The sequence below is a fragment of the Gekko japonicus genome, unplaced genomic scaffold (genome assembly GCF_001447785.1).
Source record: "Gekko japonicus isolate JY-2015 unplaced genomic scaffold, Gekko_japonicus_V1.1 scaffold1063, whole genome shotgun sequence".
Classification (NCBI taxonomy): domain Eukaryota; kingdom Metazoa; phylum Chordata; class Lepidosauria; order Squamata; family Gekkonidae; genus Gekko; species Gekko japonicus.
This window is the reverse complement of record NW_015166455.1, coordinates 279,813-297,830: the sequence shown is the minus strand read 5'-3', so window position 1 is coordinate 297,830 and position 18,018 is coordinate 279,813. Positions and strand designations below refer to the sequence as shown.

Here is an 18,018-nt window from a genome sequence, read left to right as displayed (position 1 = left end):
CCCCCCCTTCCCTCCCCCTCCCTCCCCCCCCCCCGCCCCGCGCCCTTTTGTCTCTCCCAGCAGCAGTTCCAGCAGCAGCAGCAGCCGCCCAGACCCTCCGCCCCCGCGGGCCAGTCGCCGCCGGCAGCCAAGATCATGAGCGGGTCCCAAGAGCAGCCGCGCTCCGCCAAGGCGGGGCTTTCCGCGGAGGAGGTCGCCGGAGCCGAGCAGGACTGGGAAGCGGCCAAGGCTGCCTACGAAAGCTTCACCACCATCACCAAGAGACCCCGGCCCGTGAGTGACGGGAGGGGTGGGTGGGGAGGGGGGGGGCTGTCCTGTCCTGTCCTGTCCTCCGGGCCCCCACCTGGTTGCCGCGTTCCTGCCTTCGAGGCACCGGCTCAGCCTGAAAGGTCTCCGGCTCCGATCCGCTCCCATCCTCGCCCTTTTATTGCCTTTTTGACATCCAGGCTGAATAAGCGCTCTGGCAGCACTCGAAAGCTTGCGCTTTGCCCTTGGGTCATTGGGGTGGGTTGCGATAAAGGAAAGGGGGGGGGAAATGCGATCCCGTGTGTGTGTGGGGGGGGTGTTTTGCTTTATCGCGCTCTTTGCCATGCTGCCATCCTGACTTCCTCCTTCTCTTCCCGCCAATCCCCTGCCCTGATTCCCTTTATTAACAACAAATCCATCCTCTCTCTCTCATAGCCCAAGCCCCTAAATGCCATCACCATTGCGGTCTCCTCCCGGGTTCTCTTTGATATGGTGGAAGAGAGGAAGATCTACGAGGATCACGGCGTGGAAAAGTACGTGGAGTACCAGCAGGCGAATGAGACCATCACGCTGAAGCCTGGACCGGCTTTTTCCTTTGTGAAGGTAACCACCAACTCGGAGGGAGGGGGAGACCACAGATGTTCTTTCCGGCTTCCCCCCCTCCCCGGCTCCCGTTCCGCAGCAGGGCAGCGCTAAAAGGCATCCACTGACCTCCTTTCTTTCCCAGCTTCACCAGCTGCCTACAGCAGCCGATGATAAATAAATAATGGGGCTGGAGGTTACATAAGTCAGAGACACAAACAGTGGAAAAGATGGCTCCCTGGTTTCTACTGTAGGAGGGCAACTTCTCTGAAAAACAGCATCACTAGAGGTGGGTGGGATGCTGAGGGCTCCAGGCCTAATGAAGTGAGGTGGTGGCCTTTTAGATGAAGAAACTACCATGGGTAAACGTTCTGCCTGGTACTTCTTCAGTGACTCAGGGTGCCACCTGGAGCTGAGTTACACCCCTCGGAGCCCACTGGGCTTAGGATGGCTCTGTAAGCTCTTGATTTTCGTGTTGGAACATCCTAGGGCTGGAGAAAGACAGTGTTTTTAAAAAGAGACTCAAAAGTAGTTTAAGAGAGCCATCGCTTTTCCTGGTGTCCGATGGTCACTTTTGTTCAAAGAGGTTCTACAAGATATTAAAGCAACACACACAAAAAATCTGCAAGATCTGTTTATCAGTTTACTACAGACTGATACCTGTCACTGTGTTCTGCTCTCTGGAAAATAAGTTTTGCCTCTTTCCAGCCTAGAAGCACCAAACTCCCCTTTTTGAGCTGTTAGTGCAGATTTAAAGCATTTTTTGAGCCCATAGGCACATTTGGAATTCTGGCACTTAGAAGGCTGAGCAACTAAATGGAAGAATAAGATACATCTATTTATTACAAAGTGCACAGTAAATATAGATTAAAAACAAAGATTACAAACCATGAGGTGGTGGGTATCACATTACATCCACATAGCATACAGCAACACATGTAAACTGCACGTATAGTAACTAAGACCAAAATATTGGTTACACAAAGTAAGCCCTTACTAGACCAAATGCATTTTTGCCCAGAGAGCCTTCTTCAGTGGTCTAAATAATGACAACACGCACTAGAAATGTAAGTATAAAATATTTGTTCCAGACCAGGCAGGTTGCGTGTGAATCCTAAACATAAAAGAATACCAAAAAAAAAAAATGTAAAGAGATACTAACTGGCCACAGGAAATATTTTTTTTCCAAAAAAGTATAAAGAATGGTTGCTACTCACAACTAAATAGTGTAACCCCAAATAATAAAGTATTGAAGTCTCATGGAGTAAACAGTCACACAAAACAGTAATACTCAGCATTTTTATAGCACTTTCAGTGTTTAAAGCACTTTATATACAACAGCCCTGTGAGGTAAGCCAGTATTAGTACCCCCGTATAACGGAGGCAGAGAGTAGCTGAGAGAAACTGACCTGCCTAAGGAAGGTCGCATAATATGTTTGTGTGGCAGAGGTGAGATTTGAACTGGGCACCTCTCAAAGCACAGCTTATTCTCACATGTCCACCAGTTCCGGAACAGTTCCTTAGACTGAAATGCCAGTTTTGCTGGTGGTCATAAAAGTAGAGAGTAGTTATTTATCAAAGAGCAGGATAATAAGGTAGATTCAAAAAAGCGTTCCTTAATGTTTCCGAAATCTTCATACATTGTTCAAGAACTCTCTGGGACCAATGCTGAGAATTGTAATCCATGTTTCTCTCACAGTTGTGCTAGCGTAAAAACCGCAATGCCCTCCTATTTTGATTCCTAATGTACGAAAACGTTTTTAGAATTATTCTTAGAATCCTAATTTTATTTATTTGTACCCTGCCTTTGTGCCCATTGAGTACCTAATGCAGCTTCTCCGTTGTATCCTCACAGGAATTGTGTGAGGTGGGTCAGGCTGAGAATGTGTGACTGGCCCAAGGTCACCCATCAAGCTTCCATGGCCAAATGGAAATGTGAACTTGAATCTCCCAGACCCTAGTTCAGCACTCTGGCCACTGCAACATACTGGCTCTTCGTTTCTCCTATTGCCCTGTTGCCTTTGAAGCCCAGACACTCTAATGCTGAATTCTACTGCAAAGGAGAACCAAGAAAAATGACCGTAGGCTAGTATCTGTACGGAACACTCTAGAAGTTCTCCAGTGTTACCTCTGTGTATCTTAGAGCATTGAAGAGCATTGACTCAGTCCTCCTGCAGATGGGCCTCTTGCCCTTTGAACCTGGTGCATCTTTTTGTGCTAGGTTGATAGTTTTTTCCTTATAATTAAACCACTAGATTATGGATAGAAAGGACAACAGAGACCCAATAAGGTTGTATGCATACAAAACTGCACACAAACATATCTGTTTTATATTGTTCTAGAGCCCGGACTTGGATAGTTTAGGCTAGCCTGGTCTTGTCAGGTCTCAGAAGCTAAGAAAGGTCAGCCCTGACTAGTATTTGGATGGGAGACCACCAAGGAATACCAGGGTTGTTTCAGAGAGGCAGGCAATCGCAAACCACCTCCGATCATCTCTTGCCTTGAAAACCCTATGTCAGCTGTGACTTGACAACAAAAAAATACACACAACCCCCCAACATGCTAGAGCCGTCCTGTGTTTCTCAACAGCCTGCCAATATAGTTACAGTCTTTTGATGTGCTGTTAAGTCTATGCAATAACTTCCAAAGGTTCAGCATTTGCCGGGGCTATGTGGCCAGTTTCTGCTGTGATTCAAAGGAATTCTGATGCCTATTCTTATTCATTTCACAGTCCCTGCAAAGGAGGCTGTTTATATAGCCATGTTCTCTTTTTAGCAGTGTTTCCCTTTTTTCTACCTTGTCTGTGGCATTTTGTCCAGTCATCTGTTGCTGAAAACTGCACAACCGTATGGTGCAATCTGCATTGCAGTCTGTGATCTGGCACTCTATAACTATCTGTTTCTGGACTGTGAAAGGCTGTTATCTCACTGAAGGGGTACAGGCCTGAAAGATATCTGGCACCAACCCTATTCCAGGCCCATTTCTTGCATCCTACCTCCTCTTACTCCTTCACTGTCTTTTTAAAGAATGTGTGTCATTGTACCCGTGCAGCCATTCACCACATTCACTATTTGCATTTTACTTCACAATACTTACAACCATGCTAGCTCAAAATCCTATCTGAACCCCCCCCCTCCCCTCGATCTTTATCAGCACGGTACATCAGATTTGTTCAGAGTGTATGTGGGTGCGCATGCACACATTTAGTATTAATTGAGAGCATGCTTTTTAAAAGGAGTTTGCTGTTCTGTGAGGAGGAGACAGTTGCATAAAAGGAATGGACGATGACTGGTTTGGGGACACAGAAGGACAAAATTGAAATGGCAAACAAAAGTGACTAGAGAGCTAGCCTGAATGTGCAGTTTGGAATGCAAATGTCACGTCTAACTCTGGACCTAGAAGGGAAATCTCAGTTCTTTGGACTAGGATATGGGAGACCCAGACTTGAATCCCCACTCTGCCAAGGAAGCTTTCTGGGTGACCTTGGGCCAGTCACACGCTTTCAGCCTAACCTACCTCACAGGTTTGTTGTGAAAACAAATGACGAATGGGAGTATTCTGTAAGCCACTTTGGATCCCCCTTGGGGAGGAAGGCATGGTATAAATTAATAAGTAAATTCTTTGTAGGGGGGGGGGGATGTTGTTCCTGGAGACTTCCTGGTAACTCATCTCTGGCTCTGACAAACTAGAGACTCACAGTTACATCCTAAACAGTTCATACCTGCCTAAGCACATTGACTTCAGTGGACTTTGAAGGCTGTAACTCTCCTATAGATTGGCTGTAAGACTGGAATTAGATATAAGAGCAGGGGGTGGATCCCACCAAAAATTTCCACATATGGAAGGGGGGGTGATTTTTGCCAGTTTTGTCTTTCCCATGGCATAAGTCTGACCCTCCCAGGTATTCCTGGTGGTCCCTCTTCCCCCCGGAGCTGCATTTCAGGGGGCATTTGGGCTGCACTGGGGGGAGGGTAGCAGGGGAGTTGTGCTCCTCAGATGGAAATACTTCTGTCCAGGAATTGTTAGTAAGGAACTAAGCCACTGTGTGACTCCTGCTGCAAGTTGTTGCCCCCTGCTGAAAGTTGTTGCCCTCCATCTCCTCTTCCTCTTTTCCCCTGTAACTTTTTATTTATTTGATTTAGAAAACTTTTTTATGCTGCCTCTTTAGGAACCTGCCCAAGGTGGCTTATAAAATACAGTAATAAAAACAAACATTAAAAGATATTAAAAACCCAGACCAGCATAAAAAGATAAACCATAAAAACAGACATCTCACAGCTTAAAATAACAGCTTCCAGACTAAAATGAAGGCCAACCCCCTTAATTAAATGTCTGAGTGAACAGAAACATTTTGGCTTGGTGGCTAAAAGAAAACAAGGTAGGTGCCATGCGATCCTTAAAGGGAATTGCATTCCATAAGCGAGGTGCCACTGCTGAAAAAGCCCCGTCTCTAGTCACCACCCACCTCACCTCTGAAGGCAGGGGCACAGAGACCAGGGCTTGAGAGGCAGATCTTAACTGGTGGGCTGGCCAATATGGGAGGAGGTGGTCCTTTAAGTACTCCAGCCCCAAGCCATTTAGGACTTAGAACCAGCACTTTGAGTTGTGCTCAAAAACAAAGGGACAGTCAGTGCAAACCTTTCAGTACTAGAATGATAACAATCCCTTTATCCCACCCGACAGTAGCCTGACTGTTGTATTTTGGACGAGCTGAAGTTTCTGGACCGGGTTTCCAAAGGCCGCTCCACATAAAGCACATTACAGTAATCTAACCTGGGTGTGTTCCGGCCATGGATCACCATGGCCAGATCACACTTTTCAAGGAATTCCATAGCTGGCATCTATCTTATAATATGGTGTCATTGCTTTGCAAGTTTCCTCTGACAGTCCAATTGGCTGCTGCTTGCAACATCAGGGAAACTTGCTAGGTGTGATCCCCTCGTGTTTCATAATCCTGGCTGTTTCAGGAAGAGAGAAGAGGTGGCAGCCTCGGTGCACTCAAGCTCCAGCTGAATTTTCCAGTTTCATTCCCAAATGATTTGCACTTTTGCAACCCAGTTTGTAAGAGTTTGTTATGTAGCTACTGAAACAAAGGTCACCCATCCAAAGTGGTTTTGGGGACTTGGAACTCTTTGGAAATCAAGTCTTAACTATTACATAAATCCTTGAATTTGTGAAGCGTGTTCTTAAATATTTCTGTTTTGCTCACTTTAAGAGGCTTACTGTATGCTTATGTGACACTGTATGTTAACAGAAGTTCAAATCTCGAACTATGTTTCTTGACGGAAAGACTGTAAAATACATAACTCGCATTCTGTAACTCTTGAAGGTTCCAGCTGGGACTGTTCCTTCTGTAACACACCCTAGCTGGCCCCACGGAGAGACCCGAGCAAGGCATTAATACAACACATGATTCAGGTTGGACCAGCAAGTGTGTTCTTCTAGGCTGAGCCCCCATTTTACCAAGTAGTTGTTCAGATGAAAACATACAAAGCTCACATGTGCACATGTGTCACCCCCACAGGCTTTGGAGCAGGTAAATGCCCGACTCCGAGAGCTTTACCCAGAGGATGAAGACCTGTTTGATATTGTGCTCATGACGAATAACCATGCCCAAGTAGGCGTGAGACTTATCAACAGCATCAACCACTATGGTGAGTCTAAAGAATAATGTTCTCTGCACATGGCTGCCATGTGTTTGACCTCTCTTTTATGCTGCGGTCTTCCTCTCTTGTAAGAGCAACACTATCCTCCTCATCGGCTCTCTTCTCCAGATCTTTTCTCCTCTTTCCCATTAACTCTGACTTACCTCATTCCTGACACTTCCCCCTTTCCTGTTGTCCCTTGACCCCTAAGACCATCTCCTTCCCTCCAACTGCATATCATTCCATGCGATGACCTGATTAGACCCCAAAGGTATGCAAGACCCAACAGGTTGTCAGTCAGGTCCCCTGGAAATAAGGACTTAAGTCTTAAATAAATATTTTTAAAATATTTTAAACAAGAAGAATGGATGGTTTTTATACCCTGCTCTTCACTACCGGAAGGAGTCTCAGGATGGCTCACAATCGCCTTCCCTTCCTCTCCCCACAATGGCCCCCTTTTGAAGTAGGTGGGGCTGAAAGATTTCTGAGAGAACTGTGACTGGCCCAAGGTCACCCAGCGGGCTTCGTGTGGAGGAGTGAGGCCTCAAACCCGGTTCTCCAGATTAGAGTCCACTGCCCTTAACCACTACACCGCACTGGCTCTCAATTGTGGATCACATGTATAGGCTACTTTGTTCCTCTGTAAAGGGCTATTAGCAAGATTAGCCTCTAACAGTCACTCTCCCTACTAAAATAAGAATGCCAGATTTCCCTGTTCCTCCACCCCAGCCAGTACTTTGTAGGCTGACTGCTGGAGAATGTCCTGATTGACCTGGCAGTTTCCTGTTCGTGCTGGTGGAGGACTGCTCCGTAGTCTTCCCTCTGGCCTTGCAGAGGCATTCTCCTAAACCTTTCAGACAAACGTAGCCACAGATCTCCTAGTCTCTTCCTAGACTATTTGTGCGCTTTCTCTTCCTTTCTTTTTGATAGCAAATCCCCTTTCCTTTAGCCGCTCACTCACCCACCTCTTAGAAGGCCTCAGCCGGTAGCTTTCTTCACTTCTTCCTGAAGATCTTCTGCCTTCCAACTGGCTTCCAGCCGCTTCTCCCTGCCGCTTCCTCCAACTGTCCCTTATATATTCTCTCCCAGGAACGTTCCATCCAATCAACTGCTGACATTTGTTCCTGCTTTATTCGGTTTGGTACTGGAATTCTGGACTTCAGCATCTCCCTCCCAGAATCCCTCTGAGCGGAAAATGTATATTCTGAGGTTGAAAACTCTTCTGACATTTTAACTTTCCATTAGCAACAGTCACTTGCTTCACCAACTGAGAATGCATTGCAGCCCTCCGGCTATCACCTTACAGAACCTGTGGACATGAACGCCATGTTGACACGTTGCAGTGAATGCATGTGTTCCACAAATCTGTGTTCTAGGACAAAGACACTCCAGCCTCTAATCTATGGCCCTGGTTAATATGCACAGAGCTTGCTTAGGCATTCAGAAAGAACAACGGAAAAACACTTCCCTATCAGGAGGATGTTGACAACCAAAGGAATGTGCTGGGGGAGCTGTTCAAGGGGGAGAAATCACAGCATTTGCTTTCTTGGTTGTGCTAACTGCTAATATTACCAATAAAAACCCCTTTCACCTAAGTGGGATATTTCAGATACTCTTAAGAACCAGACACCAATTAGTTTTGTCCTTTGTTCTCCCTCTACACATGTACAATCTGTTTAGAGCATACACTTGATTTTTCTTTATAGATGTGTTGAGTAATACTCACATTACATTCAGTGCATCTACAGCTAGGCGTGTGATTGAAACTGCACATTTACCCAGGCACTGGTCCCTAGCTGTATTTGTAAAGTGAGTGCATGCTGGCTGAAAGACCCAGCAGAGTACAGTGGTTAAGAGCGGCAGACTCTAATCTGGAGAACTGGGTTTGATTTTTTTCACTCCTCCACATGAAGCCTGCTGGGTAACCTTGGGCCAGTCACAGTTCTCTTAGAACTCTCTCAGCCCCACCTGCCTCACAAGGTGCCTGTTGTGGGTGGAGGAAGGGAAGGCAACTGGAAGTCTCTTTGAGACTGCTTAAAGAAGAGAAAGGTAAAGGTTTCCCTTGCTCAAAAGCTAGTTGAATCTAACTCTAGGGGGTGGAGCTCATCTCCATTTCCAAGCGGAAGAGCCAGCACTGTCCGAAGACATTTCCGTGGTCATGTGGCTGGCGCACCGAGGTGCACAGAACACTGTTGCCTTCCCACCAAAGCAGTACCTATTTATCTACTTGCAATTTCTTGCTTTCGAACTGCTAGGTTGGCAGGAGCTGTGGCCAGAGATGGGAGCTCACTCCGTCACGCGGCACTAGGGTCTCAAACTGCCAAACTACAGACCTTCCGGTCTGCAGCTCAGCATCTTAACCTCTGAGCCCCCATGGCCCCCATAAAAACTGGGGTCTAAAAACCTACTCTTCTTTTTTACAAACAGATGTACCACATACAGGCAGGATGCACGTGCATTTAACATGTGAACAAGGCTAAAGAAAACAAAGATAACAATAATACATATTCTGAAGTTATTACAAAAAGTATTCTCCTTGTTAGATAACCTGTTTCTCCACATTCCCTGCTAGCACCTAAGTACCATTACTAGTCATCTGATTCGCCACCCCCTCTCATAGCTGCCAGTGCCACACTGATGTTGAGTGCCTGGGTAAGGGAACTGAACACTCTGCTGAGGCTTTGTGGCAGAACATGAAGTGAAGGCCTCAGTACTGGCTGAAGTCAGTAAGAAAACTCAGAAGGTAGCCAAAGTACTGTGGGATTCTCTTACCCCACAGGAGTTCAGGTATCATTCTAGTTGGCTTCGCAGTCTTGTCAGACAGTGCAGACATCTGCACTGAGTTTCAGTGATTGGCATAATTAAGCCTACACAGTCAGGGCTCTTCTTTTTTTTGGGGGGGGGGGGGGAGATGGGTTTCTCCAGTATGGAGGTCATGAGAAAAATCCGTATTTTCCCTATACCCTTGGGGATTCCCTTGGATTTGCGCAATACTTCATATCAGGCAGTGTCGGGGGGAGGAACTGGAAAAAAAAATCATATATATGTTACTCAATCTGAAAGACAACATATTGTAGAAACTCCCCCCCCCCCCATTTTTCCCACAGAAAAAAAAGGGGGGTTACTTAATGAAAAAATCCTGCACATTACAAATGGTTTTTGCAGCTTTCTTAAGCATGGGATAGAATGTGTTTAATGCCTATGTAATTGCAGTAGTCATAATACATTGCAGTTTATCACTTACTGTTTCATATATAACAGAGGTGTCAAACTCATTTGTTACGAGGGCCGGAGCTGACATAAATGTCAGTTTGTCCGGCCAGGCCATGCGTTCCATAAATGCAATGCCAGGTACCGGAGATAGAAACCGTATAAAGGACATCAGCTGGTAAGCTCCGAGTTGGTGTACCCTCACTGCAAGGCCCCGTGGGCTGGGAGGGGGTTGCAGAGGAAAACCCACATAGGTGGAGAGGCAGCAGTGCAGCGCTGGGCAGATGCTCCCATGATGCTTGACTCTTGCAGATTAGGTTGTTCTGCCATGCTGAAGTGGCTCCTCCCACTCCCCCCCCACCATTCCCTCCCTAGCAGTAGTTGCTCGTAGGCCACATAAGAGCCCTGGATGGGCGGGTTCTGGCCCCTGGCCCTTATGTTTGACACCCTTGATATATAGCCTTTGGGGCACCTTCGAATACAATGTCCCAAGATTGTCCATGTCAAGTAATCATTGCGGTATCACTATGCTGCATGAAGCTGGTCCCTCTCGTGTTGTTGAACCTGGCACGATGACAAGGTCATGTTCCATTTTGCGCAACAGAACACTGTATCCATCCTTCAGTTAACTGGTCTCTGTGTTCCTTCTGCACGGGAACTCTGCCACAATATAATAGCTGAATCTGCACGCTCAAGAACTTTTCTTACCCCCCAAACCAGGTCTGTTGATTGAACGGTTCTGTATGACTGGAGGGAAGAGTCCCATTGGCTACCTGAAGGCATACCTCACAAATCTGTACCTTTCTGCTGACTCTGAAAAAGTTCAAGAAGCCATAGAAGCAGGTTTGTATTAGGATTTGCTTCAGTGATAAGAATACTGATTAATTGCATGTAGCTTCTACGGGAAGTCATGGTTGCAATTTATATATAGTTTCAGACCATGAACCTTAGGACAATTCATTTTTAAAATGATGACTCACCTTCGTTCTTAATTACCGGGTCTTTTTCATGCTCTGTTCAGTAGTTCAAGGACCATTTAAGCATTTTGCATAAATTTGAGCTGCAGAATTAGGAATAGAACATTTAAACGGCATTTTCATTTGAAAATGTAGAAACAGCAACACAATATGGAGAAGGTTAAAATAACTCAAAATTAATCTTAGACATACAAAGCTAGTATTCAAGAGTTTACAAGATTACTATTCTAGGAGATGGAAAGCTCAGGTTGCTTTGAACAGATAGTTCTTCCAGAATGGGTAAAGTAAAAGGATAGTACAGCTGAGGCACCATCTGTTTACTAGAATGTGATCAAGTCAGCCTGCTGTTAATTAGAGCCTTGCAAGGGTTCGTCATCAAGAACCAAACAAGGAAAGCATCCAAAGGAAGAAAACCACAAAGGGTCAGTGTTCATAAACCAGAGGCATGTTCTCAGCATTCACAAGGTAGGATCAATATCGATCCAATGCGTTGGATCCTGGCAACATTTCACTCCTCTTTGCCCAGTTCCCTTCCTCTTATAGCCCCCATCCCACATGTGGCTTTTTGACCACAGAGGTCCCATGAATCCCAGCAGAGTCTTTTTGCTGGTCAAAAGAGATTCCCGCCTCCCTTTTTGCAGTAGTGGAAAGGTTGGTTGGATCCAACCCAGTATTCTTAGAGGTCGAGCTATAACAGACCTCAAAACATGGAAGAAGTGTAATCCAATGCCTTTCTACTATGAAAAGAGTTTCAGATTTACAGTTACAAGATCGTCCTCCTGGGCTGTCATCAGAAGGATTGTATAGACATCTGTTGTCATAGCCGTATTGGTCCAGAGAATCCGAAATTCCTAAGTAAGCTGGTCACTTTCACTGGACCAGCATATGGCCAGTATTATTACATGCTGTGAACAAGAGTAATCTTATCAAGATTTGTGAAACCTGCTGCATTGTGTATTTACTTGAAAGTAAGTTCCACTGAGCTCTATGAGGCTACAGTCTTATACATGCTTACCTACGAGTAAGCCCTATTGAACACAGTGGTTCTTCTGAATGAATGTGGGTTGGACTGAGTTTAGATGATTTAGGAAAGTAGTGGCCTAGTCCGAAATGTTCACTGCTTCAAATGTATACATACTAATTTTTTTCCTCTTTTTTGGTATCGGTGTGTGTGCGCATGCGTATGCACTTGCGAGCCTGGAAGTCATGGTCACTTCTGGCGACTCCTAGTGGGGCTAGGCCGTTTTAGAGAGGTGGCTTATATTACCTGCCTCTGTGTCCCAGCCCTGGTGTTCCTTAGAGGCCACCCTTCCAAGTACTTGCCAGGGTCGGCCCTGCTTAGCTTCCGAGATCTGCCTGGGCTATCCAAGTCAGGGCTCAACTGTATACATACTGACCAGAAGAAACGTAAGGATTATTGAACAGAGATGGGTAAAACTTGCACTCCAGCATAGAATATCCAACGAATCATTTTTGTACTATTTTTTTTGCAGGGATTGCTGCTGCCACGTTATTTACAGGGAATAAAAATGTCCCTCACGATGATAAGCAGCTCCGAGTAGCCTTTGATGGGGATGCAGTTCTGTTTTCCGATGAGTCTGAAATCATTGTGAAAGAGCATGGCCTGGACAGGTTTTTCGAGCACGAGAAGATAAATGAGAATAAACCTCTGGCACAGGTAGGGTAACGCATTTCTTTTACTGCTCTCACAATGGCTGTTGCCGGGTAGAATAATGTTATGTTTACTTAGTAATTTATTTATACCCTGTTTTTCTCACCAAAGCAGCTAATGGTACAGAAAAAAATGCAACAGAAACATGGGGCGGGGGATTCAGGGACATTTATTTATTTGTTTATTTATTTGTTTATTTTTGGATTTATATCCCACCCTCCCGAAAGGCTTCTGTCTCTCTACGAGCAGAACCTGCCCTGTTCTAGGCTATGACCTTCAGGCTAAGAGTCCAATGACAGAAGCCCTTTGGCTCATCCATCTGCACACCCAGGCAGTAAACACATGGGCCGAGTTCAGACTGGCAGTCTGAAGCGGGAGGGAGTCGTGGCAAAAAAAGACCCGGAACAAACTGTTCTGGGTTTTCCCGTTCACACTGCAGCAACTGATGCGGGAGCATATTGGGGGGAGGCACAAGGGAGCGTTCACACTGTTGGCCCGCCCCTGGTGGAGGCACAGCTGTAAGACGTGGTTTTCTTTTTGGTAATCTGGAGATATGCGCATAAGCGCACAAGAAAAACGCGGCTTTCGGCATTCACACTTTGTTGGTGCGGGATGGACACAGGATAAGTGCGCTCTCCAGGGTTTGATACCACTTTCACCTGGTATCTTTTCAACTCGGGAGGGAAGCGTTGAGAGACGGGTTGAGTACGGCTGGGGAACGCCGGACAGATGTGCCTGTGTGAACGGCCCCTTTAATCTGGTTGTGGAACGTTTCTGGCTCGTGCCTATATCGGGGCAAACTGCCAGTCTGAACTCAGCCATGGAGAAGGAAAGTAGAAAGACATGGCAAGATGTTATTCAGCTGCTGCTAACCAGCAGGATTGGCCCAGTTTCTCCCCTGCCTGATTTTGCCTATCAGTTTTTGGAAACATTTGTGAAATATTTATTAAAGAATCTAGAATTTTAAGAGGTGGAAGAGAAACAAGTGTTCTTTTATTCCAATCTTCTGTCCTGAGACAAGATGCCTGATTCATCCCTGATAAATGACTGTCCAAATTTTTAGTCTCCAAAGAAAGAACTCTCATATTCTGCACTGGAAGTTTATTTAATTAATTGATGTATTAAAAGCATTTATAAAACCACCTTTCCCCCAAAAAACATGAGTCAAGGTGACTCACTTGCAATCTCTCAACAGCAGTGAATTTACAACACAGAAGATGGAACTCCAAACCAAAACAGACCATTCAAAACGAACAAAGTCTGACAAACTAATGAAAGAAAAGGCTCTTTGGAATGAAACAGTCTCATGGTTAAGAAGGGGACACTGTGTATTTACCTCTAGTGGTTGCCTATACCACACTGTACAGGCTGTCACAGAACAGGCTTCAGCATGGGCTGCAGCCTGCCACCGACCTCTCTTTCATACACCAAAGGACAGCAAGGATTTTGCTGTGGAGAATATAACTGGTAGGTAGGCATAAGCTTAGGAGAAGTGGTTTTCAAATATGTTGGTCCCAGGCTTTACAGGTAAAAAACAGCATCTTAAATTGCAACAAATACACAGTCAATGCAAGTCCAACAACAAGTCCCCCGCCCCCCATTTTCAGTGCAAATAGGCCTTTCTTATGATTTAACTACTACTTCTTATAATGGACTCTAGGGGTGAGCATTCAGATCTACCCGACCCAAAAATCTACCCAAAAAACACCTTACCGGTATTTTTCAGGTGGATTTCGGCATCCCAATTGTATCGGGGTTTTCTCGGGAAAAGCAAGGGGGAAAAAATCCCCCCCCCCATCCCAAACTCCTTTAAGGTTTGTTCAGCAGCTTATAGACCATTTACAACCCTCATAGATGCCTTCTAAATCAATGGCAGCCAGTTGCCATAAGTGTGTTTCTGATATATTGTGTCTTTCAGGGTCCTTTGAAAGGTTTCCTGGAAGATCTTGGAAGGCTGCAGAAGAAATTCTATGCAAAGAATGAGCGCCTGGATTCCCCAATCAGGACTTATCTGGTGACGGCCAGAAGTGCCGCCAGTTCTGGAGCAAGAGTGCTCAAGACCCTCCGCAGCTGGGGGGTGCAGGTTGACGAGGCCCTCTTCCTTGCTGGGGCACCCAAGGGCCCAGTCCTGGCAAAAATCAGGCCGCACATTTTCTTTGACGATCAGATGTTTCACATAGAGGGAGCACGGCAGTTGGGTACTGTTGCCGCACATGTGCCGTACGGCATTGGGCAGAAGTACCACAAATCCAAACTCAAAGACAGCTCTGCCAAAAAATAGTTCTCTTAGCTTTTAGTGTGCTGTTAAGTCTGAATTTTTTGTATACCCAGACTGCAGAAACCGTATGTTGTGAAAGCATCATCCCAATCTCTTGATCCTTTTCCAGATTTCTTAAAAACTCTACAGACATTTTTGGAAACAATAAAAACACTTTATAAATTCCTAAACAGATCAAATGTTAATCAACCTCTGTCTGCTTTGGGATTTTTCAATATTAGAAAACATCTGCACTATAAATCTCTCTGCAAAGAATCCCTGAAATGGCACACTAATGTGCTTGCACTCCTCTCTTATCAGATAAATAGTGCCAAATGCACAAAGTGGTGCATAGGCACCTGCTGTATGGGGTTTTCTACTGTGTTGCTGAATTGTGTTAGTCTGCTGTTTCTAGTGCAGCAGGCTTTTGAATGGGCAGTAGTGCAGATTATGAGAATAGCTCAGGATCAGGTCGACAGAGTGCAACCCAGAGTTCAGAAATCCCCATTGATTCAAACAGTATGTAGATGCTTCTCCTTGGGGTTAGTAACTCTGAACAGGTTCTTCTCAGTGCGTTATTTTGAACCAGATCACTGCTGCCTTAAAAAAGTAGCCTCCTCCATACAAAAAGGCTGTTTTACAAAACTGTCACCAGATGCTGGGGGATGGCCGTGTCAATAATTGTGCTGTGTCTTACGGTGTGTAACTGTGGTGTATCTCAATTGGGAAATGTCAGAACTGTTGATCTTGTTATTTGTGGGGAAGGCTCTTTTTTTGGGGAAAATATTTTTCCACTTTAATAAAAGCTGGCTTCGGAGATAATAATTTTGCACTCTTAAAAAATAAAAGCGGTTTTCTAATTTCACATAAATCCAGTGCACTGCTGCTGCTGGAATTGATAAGTTGGAAAGAGGAATTAACATGTTTTTTTGGGGGGAAGACATGATTATCCTTATGAGGAATGGTATTTCTAGACCAACATTCATATTGTTTTTGCAAGTGTTGAGTAATATGTTTAGACTGCATTCATCTAGAATAGCATGACAACTCTTCAAATCACCAGGTATCGATTGTCCCAAGGGAACAGAATAAACACTGTTTGCTCCCTTGCTATCACGATTTTACCATCGACATATTATGTAGAGCTCTGTGTTCTTGGGAAACAACTCAAGCATGTATACAAAAATCACATTTCCCTTCCATCTACTAAAGTAGCCTAATGTCCCTTTCTCGTGATGCACAGCTTGTCAGAATATTTATATAACAAGTAATTCAGTCAGCAATCCTCTAAATTATACTGAAGTCTATTCAGCGAGGTTTTTACAATTGCACTGCAACTCACGGAACTCCATGGGGCTTATTTTTAAGTACATGTTCGTAGGAGTGCAGTATTAGATTCTACAAAGCATAGGGGTTGGATCCTGCGGATCCATTCTAGTGCAAGTGAACCTTAAAGGTAAAGGTTCCCTTGCTCGAAAGCCAGTCGAATCTGACTCTAGGGTTGCGGTGCTCATCTCCGTTTCAAAGCTGAAGAGCCAGCACTGTCTGAAGACATTTCCATGGTCATGTGGCCGGCATGACTAAACACCAAGGCGAACGGAACGCTGTTACCTTCTTACTGAAATAGTACCTATTTATACACTTGCAATTTCTTGCTTTCGAACTGCTAAGCTGGCAGGAGCTGGAACTAGAGACGGGAGCTCACTCCGTCATGCGGCACACTTGGGTCTCGAACTGCTGAACTACCGACCTTCCACAGCCTGCAGTTCAGCGTCTTAACCACTTGAGCCACTGCTTACCTGGATGCAATATATTCTTGCGTCCGCAAAAGCTCCTTCCATAGAAGGAAAGCACCGCTGCTAGTGGAATTGATTTGCAGCATTCACTTTAACTTTATCCAGATAACTCAGTCATATGGAGGTGGGGGGAGCAGCATGCATGCTCGTGCTGTTGCCCTGAATGGTCTAATATTTAATTGATTAGGGAAATTTCAATAAGCAAGAAGATCAGCACCTTTGCATACCAAGATTCTTCCCCAGAGAAAGCCTAAATAAACGGGCAGGTGTTCAACTGGTAAGGATTTCATTGAAAACAAAGTAAGTAAAGTAATAAAATGGCAAACATACATACAAACACCCTGAAAAATCACACTTTTTGTTGTTCAGTCGCACAGTCGAGTCCGACTCTTCGCGACCCCATGGACCAGATCCCGCCAGGCCTTCCGGTCTTCCGCCATCCTCTGACGTTTGCTCAACTTCATGTTCGTTGCATCGATGACACTGTCTAACCATCTCATCCTTTGCCGTCCCCTTCGTCTTCTTTGACCTTCAGTCTTTCCCAGCATCAGGGTCTTCTCCAGGGAGTGCTCCCTTCTCATTTGGTGGCCAAAGTGGATCAGCCCACCTTACCTACCCAGACTGGGGCTCCCTGGGCAGTGCAGCTGCTGGGGAGCAGCCTGACTCCACTCTTGAGGCAAGGCTGAAGATGCCAGCCCAGCACCACCACCTGTCGCCACCCCAGTGAGACCTGCTGGGAGCAGGAGGGGTGCTGGCTGCTGCCTGAGCCCAGGGACCGCCTACTTGTCAGGCTGCCTCAGACTGATGACAAACTCGGAGCCAGATCACAGGACCCGTGTGCGGTTGCCCCCAGGGGAGGCTCGGCATCTCCTGGAAAAGTTCGGGAAGGCTCAAGCTCCTCAGCCTCCCCACCCCCCGTAGTTGACGCCTATGGTGCCAGTAGCCCATGAAGTAGAATTTTTGCTCACAAGATCCCACAGCTTAGTGGGAGCATTGCTTGGCGGGTCTTCACACACAGTCTCTGAAGCGCCACTGGAGAACTGTTTTATTTAACTATGAGGAATTTCACATTACCAAGTTTCAGCCGGTTTGAAGCCGGTTTTGACCCGTCTTGAAGTAAACCGGTACAGGACTACCATTTCACACATGGCTTTCCCCAACCAGGAAAGAGCCGGATCAGAAGCGGTTTGGCAATTCAGACTGCACCACTTTGTTTTCCCGCCGTTTCCCACCCGTGCGGGCGAGCACCGTCTTTTTTTTTGAACATTTTTTAATGTTTGCTTTAGAGCGCTATTGCGCTATAGGGCTATAACACAACCTCAAAACAGCACCATAGCGATCCCATCGGAATGCCTGGACTCCACTAGGATACATGCAATGGCTACATCTGTCACCTGGAAACAAGTACCCCATTGGATAGAGGCTTCCAGCGGGACTTCAGGGCATCAGTGATTGGAGAGAGAGATATTGCTAACCCTTCCATGCCCAAAGATGTGTCAGCGGAAGGTGATGGGTTGTCAGGTTGCCACCTGGAAACAAGTATTCCGTTGGACAGCAGGTTCAGGTGGGAGAACAGGGCATCACTGATTAGTGAGACAGATGTTGCTAACCCAGCCTGATGTGCACCCATCCA

General features: G+C 45.8%; 1 protein-coding gene across 1 annotated transcript; it reads left to right on the top strand.

The window, feature by feature from the left end:
* Positions 1-42: 42 nt before the first annotated feature.
* LOC107111111 (cytosolic 5'-nucleotidase 1B-like) lies at positions 43-15,435 on the top strand. Its single transcript, XM_015412032.1, has 6 exons — positions 43-273; positions 682-849; positions 6,353-6,482; positions 10,404-10,526; positions 12,154-12,338; positions 14,251-15,435. Exons 1-6 carry the CDS (start codon positions 136-138, stop codon positions 14,611-14,613), a joined length of 1,107 nt encoding a protein of 368 aa, XP_015267518.1. The 5' UTR covers positions 43-135; the 3' UTR covers positions 14,614-15,435.
* Positions 15,436-18,018: the final 2,583 nt, after the last annotated feature.